The sequence below is a fragment of the Mesitornis unicolor genome, unplaced genomic scaffold (genome assembly GCF_000695765.1).
Source record: "Mesitornis unicolor isolate BGI_N332 unplaced genomic scaffold, ASM69576v1 scaffold4328, whole genome shotgun sequence".
In the NCBI taxonomy this organism is placed as follows: domain Eukaryota; kingdom Metazoa; phylum Chordata; class Aves; order Mesitornithiformes; family Mesitornithidae; genus Mesitornis; species Mesitornis unicolor.
Window position 1 is genome coordinate 57124 of NW_010202409.1, and position 11946 is coordinate 69069.

The 11946-nt window shown below is 33.7% G+C and overlaps 1 protein-coding gene across 1 annotated transcript in view; it reads right to left on the minus strand.

Annotated features, from left to right (window-relative positions):
- Positions 1–11946, minus strand: part of LOC104545283 (dystrophin) — a 100393-nt gene that overhangs the window by 40448 nt on the left and 47999 nt on the right. Inside the window, exons 14-16 of the mRNA XM_010190380.1 lie at positions 10672–10845; positions 7686–7841; positions 3465–3635 (exon numbers count right to left, since the gene is read on the minus strand). Of these exons, the coding sequence (XP_010188682.1) occupies positions 3465–3635; positions 7686–7841; positions 10672–10845 (501 nt within the window). The remainder of the gene's footprint in view (positions 1–3464; positions 3636–7685; positions 7842–10671; positions 10846–11946) is intronic.

An 11946-nucleotide genomic window follows, 5' to 3' on the forward strand; every position in this document is an offset into this window, starting at 1 on the left:
CTGTTTAGTCAGATGAACTAGTAGGGTTCTGCTCGGACTCTGGCTATCGCAGAAGAAGGAGGCAAGACCCTCATGATCCCTCAGCTTTTTACTGAGTATGATGTATGTGGGATGGAATACCTTGTTGGTCAATTTTGGGTCATCTGGCCTGTCCGCTTCTCCTCACAGGTGCAACACCTCAGTTATGACACCCCATACAGCACCCATTTTGGGGCAGTGGCCTTGGTCTTCAGAGGCACAAGTATAAGCAAAAACTATATTTACATACCATACCTAATAGTAACTATAAACATCAAGTACTATCACTTGTAGAAATGAACACTGTCTGGAAAAACATGCCATTAGTTTCAGGATGTACAGTCACTTAGAAGAGACTTAACTGAAAAGTAAAATCACTAAATAGAAAATTAGATCTATTTAGCTCAAACCAGGACATTCCACCTCTTATTCCATACCATTTTCACCATACTCAGGTCACTACTATTTATGATTTATCTATTTACATGAAAGTTCGTTAAGTTCATTTAATCATAATTGCAAGTTTGCCGTTATCATAGCAGTCTCTCAGGGCTGAAGAGATGGTATAACACATACTACTGGTTTTGTTTTGATTTTTGTACTTGAAGTTTCATAAGGGAGTTTATAACCTCCTACACTTTGGTAAATGCTAACTAGGAATGAATTATGTTTGAAAACAGAAGCTACATAGGAATAGCTTTTTCTGATGACACTGTGCAGAGGGTTTCTGAGCTATACATTATGATGATAAAACTATCACGTGTCAAGTTAAACTGCTGATGTTTTTTCAAACAAACCAGAATTGTAACTGAACGAAGATGATAATAATTTAATTGTGTGGGTCATTAACATACGTAGATTAAAAAAATTCAACACCAATGAATGACTGAAGAAAAGTTGTGTGCCTCCACACTGCCTGTACACTATGGATTGCTCTGAAGTAATCTTTGCAATTTGAACCTCTCCAAAACAAATAAGTTAGGTGGCTCAGCTCTCACAGGTGGAACTATATAATTAATCAGAAGCTGCCATTATGGCCTTCTTCATGGCTGATTATATATATTTATTTGTTTATTCACAGCACATCTTTTATTTTTATTGCATTCAAGCCACTGACTATGAATCAGTTGACACAATTTTCAGATAATTTTCTTTTACTGATTTTACTGACAGGAAATATGTTGTTAAATGCATTGGCTAATGTAATTCTAAGTACTTCAAGTGAACTTTATACTCACTGGTATCATACACTGTGCTAAAATATAATATTAAAGCACTAGCAGTCACATACTTCTGATAGAAAGGAGTGATACAGGACTTTTCCTGGTAATACGATATGCCATTTCCTTTTTGAGAACATGGTTTCCTGGCAATCTAATTCTTATCGGGCCAGTTCCTGATTAAAAGACAAATAAATCCTGCAATGTTTAACGTCTTCAGTGATAAATATGTTCACTAAATGAGACTTCTAATTATAAATGGATTTCTAATATACAATGTTTAATGACTATCTTTCCATTTGCATGTCATTTTTCTTATCCATTATAACAGAACTTAATTCAAATGGAAAGATTTAGCTTGTCTCTACTAAGTAAAAAGGCAGGATTACAGTACTCAGTGTATTGCCCATCTCATTTCACATAACTCAACCAAGTTTTTGTTCAATCCTTAGAAAAATTCTAGACATGAACAAAAAACACACTTCATATCCAGAGTAATGCTATTATTTCTTTAATGTCATTTCCCACTCCAGACTGACATTTCTATTTCTAGGTGTTTATACTTTGAAGACAATGTTCGCATGTATGATTTTTTAATTTTAGCCTCTACAATTATCTCTGAAACCCTCTGAGTTCCTTTGACTTTTAAGAAGTCTTGGGTACTGAAAATGAATTAGAAATAAGTGCAGTAATAAATATAACTGCTTCCTTGTGCTGTAACAAAAAAAATATTATGAGCTCTTTGCTTAGTTATATTGACAGCAGTTCATTCACACTATTGAGTTCTGCTCTCTCCCCCTCCATTTTCCATCTTAGTTTTTCTGCAGACTTTCTTCACAATGGCAATCCACTGGGTCTAATTCATCTCCCAGAGCATTTCATTAGATTGGTTACTGTCTTTGGCAGCCTACTTACCCAGGAAGTCCAAAGTCCAAAGCTGTGACATTAATCAGATAGTGTGAGGCCCTGGTTCTGGGGACTGAATTATTGATGTGCGATTTTATATGATGCCTCCCTGAAATCCACATAGGAGTATCAGTAGAGTGTGTACTTATGCAGTCCTAACAAGAATTTAAAAGTGTCCAGGATAACATTCAGCAATTCCTGCCTCTTAGTGGAAGAAGATTCTTTAGGAAAAAGTATAGGTACATCACATAATTTCTGCAAATACTTACCTTTGGAAGGCTAGGATCCGCCACCTGTACTAACTGCTGGATTGCTCAAAATTAAAAGTCTGCTTATATTTGTGTAAATATTGGTTTATATTTCCTAAAGAGAATCTCAATAAAAGAGAATCTAAAGTTGTTTGTATATTCTTATTTTAGTGATAAACTGACTGAAGGAGAAGAGCTGAGGTATTATATGAGGTTGGACAGCAGTGAAGGCTTTGGGCAGGATTTCAAACCAAAATATGCAGTTAACCAGTTTTTTTTTCTGCAACCCGTTATGTATCAATTCCTTGGGAAAATTTATAATAGCAAAAGCTGATCTGTATATATTTTTGGATTCTACTTTTTAAATATTGTCACACTTAAGGACTGATCACAAAGAACTTGTAGACTTTCTTTTTGTTCTTATTTGTTAGTAAATCATCACTGTATTTCAAAGCTAAAGATATTTTATCAAGTTCAGAAGCTTGAAAGGGGTAGTTAAAGGCAAAAAACCCAAACCAAACAAAAAAAACCAACAAACCATAAATAAAATTTTACGCCGGTGCCTTTAATCTGCACAGCATTTTAAAGAAGTAGTAAGGTTGACTGTGTATTATTCATGACTGTTTCTATAATGCATGAAACTGGTAAAATGTTTAAAGAATTCTTTGTATTAAACAAAGCAGAAGAGGTAAATTTTTACACAAAAAATCAATACTATTTAAGGGAGGAGGTAGAGTAGAATGGGATGAGAGAGAAAGAGATCTCTATTTACATGGATACTGGATGGATCATTTATAGTACACTCTGAAAAATGAAAATATAACTTTAAATTTATCTTAGTGAAGATTACTGTAATACAAAGGGGAATTGTGCTATTGCTATATGCAGAGATAAGATGGTTAAACCTTTTCTGAGCATGAATGTTAGGGTGAGGTAATGCTATAACAGTAACAAATTTCCATTAATTAAAACCAAAGAAGTTTTATTTGATTTATCAAGAAATAAATCTAGCTTTCCTTAATATGCATAAATTAAGATATATATAAAGGTACACTGTGTGTTACATTGTTACCTTGCCCCAGGCAATTTCAGCATCCAAATTGCTAGGCATCCCCTGCACAGCTGATCTCTTTGTCAATTCTGCATCTGTTGCTGCAAGCCATTCTGACATAGCATTAATTTCTTTTCGTAGCTTCCGGGACAATTTCAAGCATTTCTCTAACTCTTGCTTTTTTTCTGTCACCTGCAGAAAAAGAACATGTATTTCTTAACTCTTCAAACAGGCTTCATAGTTTTTATACACCATTTTCTATATGCCACTTTTCTATAGAAGTTTGACTTGCAATTTAACAAGCCAAGTAGCACTTAATATAGTTATGTCTTGCCTTAGTTCCCTCAATATCTATTATTCTGCTGCTAAAATGCATACACCTACAAGAAAAATATGTGCATAAAGGCACATTGAATTTGAACTAGCACCAGACCTCTGCAAATCTCCTTCTCCCTTTTGAAGTTATGCATAGAAAACTAATTTGGAACAAGTGAATTAACAGATTTTCCTTGAGACACAAGAGAGACGTCAAAACCCTTTGAAGAGTATATTTTCATGTAAAAGGCCATATAGTGACACAGAACCCTCAAGGTTTTTTTCTGTATAGCTACACTACATAGAAAAAAAAACCTCTGCTAAAGAAACCCCAAAATCTTGAAACACAAAAGTCACTAAATTATGTCAAACTAAAGCAGCACATTTAACTTTAAGTTTTTAATTTCTTAGCATATTATTTTGTTGTCTGTTTAATACTCTTTAAATGTAGGGATTTTGCATAGGAGTTTGTATTTTTTTTTCAAAGCAAACTGAAAAATAAATTAAAAATCAGCAGAAATATTTATCATTAGTAAATCCTTTTCATGGTTTAATAACATTTATCTGCATCACTGCAGAACTATTTGTACATTTACGTTACATTATTTGATGCATTCTTTACTAAGCTCTCTTGCCCCTCCTCCTACCACCTCATAAAAAGATGTGTCTGACACGTTAGCATGATAGAATTTGTTTCCAGCATACAGTCAGACTCATAGCCATTCTTCAATAGGAACTCTTGTGTTTTGGTTATGATTTTACTTTCTTTCATATAGAGGAGGAAAATCAGTGTCCTCAAGCAATTGTTTGGCACTGACTAAAGATTAGGCACCTCTAAATAAATCAACAAAAGAAAAGTGAAACATACATTTTCTAGAGAAGTCAGAAGAGTAAACAAAGAGACCTCAGGTAGACATTAGGCAACTGGTAGAAAATACAAATTAATAAGTTGTTGTGATGAAGTTCAGAAAGGCAAAATAAAGAAGGCAGATTAAAAGGGTTCAGTAGGTCACTAAAATTTAAAATAAATTACTAATTACATCACATGTCAATTAGTAATTGAGTGACATTGTAGCCACTGATTTTCATTTAAGTATTTTTAAAATAAAAAATTGTCTGTGGTATTGTCAAGTACCCCAAACTAGTATCAGCATCTACCAAAACTTGCTTGGGCTTTGACACTGTTTGAGTATTAGTAGCACTATGATCAAATTGATTCCTAGCTCTACTGCCAAGGACAGGTTAAGGTTTTAAAATGTAACAGGATGTTACAAGGTTAGGTGCATGGCTTTTGCTGTCCCTAATTAAACAGATAAGGGGAATATGTCCCTGATCATATATTATCACTCTGTAGAGGCTTACTACTAAAATCTCAGAACATTTCTTTTTCACTGAATAAGCTATATGTGCTTTCTTGTATGTCAAATTTATTAAATGAGACTGCAGAACTTACAGTCAGGCCAAGGGGTAAATTCCTGGAAAGGATCATAAAATTCAGCTTTTTAGAGTTCCATTCACACATGGAGCCACGAATCCACCCAGAGTTTTCACCTCTTCTTCTGACAAGCATTAATAGGCACTGTAAGTAACTACTTGCAGGTACTTTACAGCAACACTATGTAAAGTGCACTACCCGTGCAAGTAGTGATTACTTGTGTAAGAATCCTAAATGTCTGGTATACTATAAAGTTACTGATACATGCCCAAACACAGAAAGACTGTTAGTGTTGCTACACACATCTCTAAATTCTGTATATAATATCAATAATATTACACTATGTCCAGGTACATTGTATAGATCCAGAGGTTACTGATTAATCAGTTTCTGTTTGCACAGAACATGTAAGGATGCATTTCTAAAGAAAAATAGGAAACAGTGCCCTCTAAAGGCCTTCTGTTTCATACAGCGATATCAAACTACATAAATTTTCTCTGTATTTTAAAGCTATTTTAGCTATGATAAATAGCTTACTCACAAGAATCCTTGGATGGAATAAATAAAAATAAAATGAGAAAAACAGATATTTGAATCAAAAGAAACGTATTTTACAGCCATTTATTCTCACAGCCAAAAACTCCTGTGCATTAGTGCTATTGTGAGGAAAGACTTGACCTTGTAAGTAATAGCCCCTACTGCATGCAATGCCCTTAGGAAACCAGCAAGAACATTACTACTGCGTCTTTCTTTTAGAGTCCAGCTCCCTGTTCTGATGAATTACCATAGAAAGATTGGACACAAGGATGCTTCAGACCTCACAACCACTCACAACTAACAAACTATGGAATATTTCTCTTAAATGCAGTTACTACACCATGATGTTCAAATGGCATTTTGCTTTCTTGCAATTTCATCCCAAACCTCTTTACACTGAGGCCGCTACTACAGTTTCAAAATTAGTGATCATGTTTTTAAAGCATATTTGGCTAAAAACATGGGAGAAAACTTGGTGTCCTGAACATACAAAACTCATTCCTAAATTGAAGAGAGGTTTAAGGCCTGATACTACCTGAGGAATTAGGACTATCCACAGATACTCATATCCATGTGTATATGCGGGGGAAAAAAAGAAAAAAAAAGAAAAAAAGGAAGAAATAAGAAATAAGAAAAAAACCCAACAAACTCTCACACCTTCCCTTTCTTATTAAAGGGAAGACTTTCTAGGTTTTGAGAGTCTAAAGTTGTGATACATACATAAAATATAAAGAAAAACTACAGTAGTTACAGAACTTAACATAATTTCCCTGACCATTTGAGAACCCAACACTTCAAGCATCGTTCAACATGTTTAAATTAAACCATTCCATATGTTTAAAAATGTGCTTAAAGAGTGTTTTAAATACAAGGGGACTTCCTGAATCAGTACATATGAAATCACACAAGTGAGTCTACACATTTCAGTGTGTATTCAAACTAATAATTACTATTAGTTATAACTGTTATAATTTTTCTTTTAAAAAGACAAACCTTGACTCAATGCAATCAATTAGGGCTGATAATGACTAACTGATTCTTTTAGTTCTATATCCCTGGACCTTTGTGACTCTCTCTATAACTGTTAGCTACCATGCTACATAAAAGTAAATATGAGAAATTACATCTAGGACAAGAAAGCTAAACACACTGCAGATTTTCGAGACTTTTTAAATTTGTAATATGGCTCACTTCACATCAGTAATGGCTTCATAATGACACATTTTCAACCCTTCATTAGTTAAGAGAGGTTTCCTATAACAATGGTACCTGTCTGCTGTTACATTAAACATAATGTAGGACCAAATGCTACAAAACTTTTTAAAATAACGTTTATTTAAAATAATTTTTAAATAAAATCAAAAGTACAGATTAAGCACAGCAAAGTGGTACACAAATGCCTCCGGAGGAAAGCTGCAGTAGCAAGAATTATTATCAACAGATTTTTGAACAGCAACAAATGGAAATGAAATTCTTAAGGATCTGTACAGGCAGAGGCAGAAGGTAATGATGAAGTAGAATTCTCTCCTCTATGAATTAGCTCTTTAAGGAAAAAGTGAAAAAATCACAAACAAAATCTAAATATTTTCCTGAAGTGTTTTGAAACAAGTGACTGTATAAAGCATTAAAAGGAAACAACATCCCACTCTGACCCGTAAAAAACAATGAACTACTAGTAAAAAAAAAAAACAACTTAAAAAACTAAGAAAGTTTAATTTTAAACTATAATAAAGCAAATTTATATTTTTTCTAGAAGGTTCTATTGTTTTATTAGAACAAATGAATAATGATTGCCTTTGCCTCCATTCTGTCTGTCCCACTGTCCCCTGTTTAGAAAATGTGAGGGCCTTGAACAGAACCAATAAGAAACCCCATTTGCTTACCATATCACAGTTTTGCTTCACTTCGCAAGTTAAAAAGAGGGCATAGTTTTATATGAAAAACACAGAGCTTACCTTTGCACCCAGTTCATTATATTGCAACTTCAAAGCTGTAAGCCTTTCATCCAGTTCTTTCGGGTTCTCTGTCTGCTGCTTCTGAACAATCTGTCTCCCAGTTTTTATCACTGTTTCAACTTCAGACTTCACCTCACTCAGGCTTTTATATAATTTCTAATCAAACAGAAATATGAAAGTGAAACCCCACAATTAAACTAAGTACAACAGAAAAGACTATAGAATATATCATAAAGATGCACTAGAAGACTGTATAAGAACCTCATCATAGATGAGTCTGAGCACCTTCCTCTCCTGTTTGCAAGCTAAAGAAGTTGAGAGGTGCCATGGTATGTGACCTAAGGATACAGAAAACTGACCATGAGTATGTGTGTGTATTAAAAAAACAACACTGTTTATGAGAAAAATTCATTAGTTTCTAAAGCAAAACTCATATGAATGGATTCAGAACTGGCTATCTTTACTAATACTGGTTTCAAAAACTTGTCACCAAAACCAGTAGTAGAAATGTTATAGATAAGAAAGTACATACTGTCACTAATTTTTATAAGATATGACAAAGGTTGTTTTCAAACTGATTTAGATGACTCAGTATTTATAACAACAACAGATGTCTTCTGTCAAGTCATACAGCTTGTTGGATGTATCTAAACTGCAGATAGCCATTAAACTCACGTAAAAATCTGTCAGTTTTTCACAGTACTAAATCAAGAGACTGGTAGGTTAGAGGATTTCCCCTACAGTTACTAAGTGTAATACTGTTCACAACATTAAATAATTAAAAATCTACATGAAAAAGTATTTTAATGAGGTTAAATAATAATATATATTGAATAAGCAAGCAATCTGTAAACACAGTACATTTTCCTAATATTTCAAATGAGTCATACTAAGAATAGCATAGCATTCTTTCTTTCTATATGCAAAGATTTGGTATCATTATCTAAACCTATGACTTGGCATCTCAGGTAATTTAACAGCCTTATAAATGTCCAAATTAGCATTCATATAAGTACAGCAGAAGTTGAAATTAGTTCTTTTTAACCTAAGGTTAAATTCTTCCATGATGTGGAAAGTCCACATTGGAAAAGTACTCCAGAGAGATACACAGTGTCCATACCACACAGGTATGCGAATGTGAAGCTGCTGAGAAGCTTTATTGTTGAGTTATCTAGCTGAAATCTGTGTTCTAGCATTTTGCCATCATGTGTTGGAAACTAAACTTACTGTCCTGTACAGTTTGACAGAACTGCAAAATAAATTACACTGTATGTTTTTATTCTGTAATTTTTTAGTTTTTCTCTTAGTAGCAGTATCTCCCACAATGAAAAATCTGTGTCTAGCACATCTGGACAGTAAAGACAAGAGTTTTTTTCCAGAAGAGCTGACAACAAAAAAAAATAAACACATTTTCTCCATAATCTAGAGTTAATTACCAAGCCAATTCTAAACATGGTTTTTATTTTATTTATGTAGAGGTGGTATGTATGTAGTCCAAATGCTTTCTAGGTGCTTAATATGATAAATACATTCTTAACCACTGAAAATCTGCCAGCAATTTTGGAAGCTGTTGTATGATGCACATTTGCTAACATCTGATGGGATATTATTACTAGATTTTTATAATAAAAATTTATGTAAAATTATGTAATTCTTTGAAGATAAAGATGCCCTAAAAACAATGTAAGTCTTCCACAGAATATGACAGGGCTGCAAAAAACTAGCTGCTGAGTGAAAATACTTTAATACAGTATAAAGCTTCTCATTACCATGTCATTTTGATAAGAAAATTAAGGGCAATTGCATTTAAGAAAAACCCAAGATGCAAAGAAATAACATAGACTTGTTTCACACTTATTTTTAATATAAATGCTTACATTTAGATATGAGAGAGGTTGAGGAAAAAAAAATCTTCAAACATGTCATTGCTCCAGAAAAAAACCCAAAACAAACAACAAAAACAAACTAAACAGCAAAAACACCAAACAGTTAAAGACAAGGATCTGATTGTGCTGATTTTTGCTGTTAAAACCTCTATTGTATTATCATCAAATACATGGTGTTTACCCCTTCAACCGTAAAGGGGGACAGGATTACAGTGATATTGGATACATACTAATTTTTCTCATATTTTTAGGACATATTCAAGTGTTCCTTTGCTCTTGTAAGAAAGTTATAGGATGCCATCTCATGGAAGCTGTAATCTATGTTTTTCATTTATAATTTGTGTTCCCTGGCTAGAAGAGACTTGTGCATTGCTAAATCTTTTTTGGTTATATCATGAAGGTCCATGATAGAAGCATATTGTAGAAAATAGAGCCCATCCAGGGACATAAATTCATATGCAAGATCAGAAGGGGGAATTAGAAAGGGATCCTGACTGGCCTTCTCATAGTGAAATTGCATGACCGTTGTTTGAAAGTTCACTGAAATAAGAATGGTTAGATATTTTAATTTTTTTAATTTAATGAGTAACTGATACTTTGTTTCTCATTGTGAATTCAGGAAAATATTCTGTAATCTTTCACTTTCTCCAGATAAATCCATATTTTAATTTTTTTCAGTAATTTAATTTGCATCCCATGCTTCTGAGGGGTCTTTGCCATGGCAGAAGAAGAGATCATAAAGAAATGAAAAGGCTACTGTAAGACTGTTAGAAATATTTCAACAAGTTATCATATCCTGGGAAACTTTGAAATGTAATACAATTTGAAGTGTACAATATCCTTCAAACCTCACTTTCAAGCAAGAGAAGTAGGATGAGGAGGATTAACCCCTTCTCTCTACCCTCCTCTCCTTGAAAAAAAGAAATCTTTAACTAAAAAGGTTCTTACACCTTTCACTGTGTAATTTTGCTCTTAAATCTTTCTCAGAATCTTTTATAACATCTCCCAAAGAAATATTGATATCATCATTGAAAAGACTTTAAATTTGAAAGACAGAACAGGCAGGAAACAAATAGAAAACAGCATCTTTGAATACTCACCATGCAATGATCCAGCTGTGATTGTACTACTTCCTGCTCAACACTCCTCATCTCCAACTTGGGCACCTGCAGCTTCACTTCATCTAAAATTCTTTTACATTCTTGTAAGCGCTGTTCAAAGTTAGCTGGCTTCTGAAACAAGCGAAACTTCACAGAGACATCCTGCAGCTTTTTCTGAAAAGTAAACATGGTGGAGTAGTAAATGTAAAATCAAATTGACACTGAGGACAAGTCTTAGACCTGCTTCAGAACACTTAGAATCCATTATTAATCAGCAGTTTCTTATTTAATGAATTTAAAACTTTTGGGGAAAATACCAGCAGCAGAGACTCTCGGTTTTCACAGGAGGAAAAAAAAATTTAAAATTATCATCCAGGTGACTGGATGCAGCAGAGCCAGTGACAAAGGAGCCCACAGACTCAACTGAAGAAAGGGAGAGTTTTCATGTTTTCAATATGCAAAATATTGGGGGGTGGGGTGAGAACAGAGGTTTAATGGCTTGAGCATAACAAATTCAAGTTTCAGAGTGGATGCTCATCAGCTCTTATCGTGTTGCTGCTTATTGGTGTGAGGACTGAATCTTTAGATCCCTCAAAGAAACCCTAATAAAGCAAGTAGGTCTAGCACAAAACCTGAGATTTAAGAGTACAAAAACTGATTTCTATTTTAATTTCAAGAAGCATAACCTAGAGTAAAATTAAAGTAATTTGAAGGCAGAAAAATCTATGACAAGCATGGCTTCTAATTTTACAATTTTTACAATTGATTATCTTTGTGCATTAATTATATTGCTTGCTCACATGATGCCTAGCTCAAAGGGAGGGAAAATAATTAAAAATAAAGCAAAGAAAGAGCATCTTAATTATCTACTTGAATAAGAACGAATTCCTCCTTAGATGTACAAAGTACTGTAGAATAAGTTTTTCTACTGCTTGAAAAAAAAAGAAAGAAAGTCACTAAGAAATGGTTAAGAAATTAAATAGGAACTCAGCATCTGCAAACACACTCAATTTTTTAATCTTCAAATCCTGGACACTTTATACTCATATGTTGTCTGTACTATACAAACTTAAGAAAAATGATAATAAGGAACAGAATTAGCCTATAGAGAGGCATTATAATAATGCTTCCCACATCTATCAGCTTTCAGTGAAGGAGGCAGGAATCATGAGAAGAGGACAATTCTGGGTAATACAGAAAATCCTGTAGATTTCCAGCAGCTCCTTCCAAAAACTTTCTTCATTAAATACTTAGTGAAATTGAGTTCCAATGACG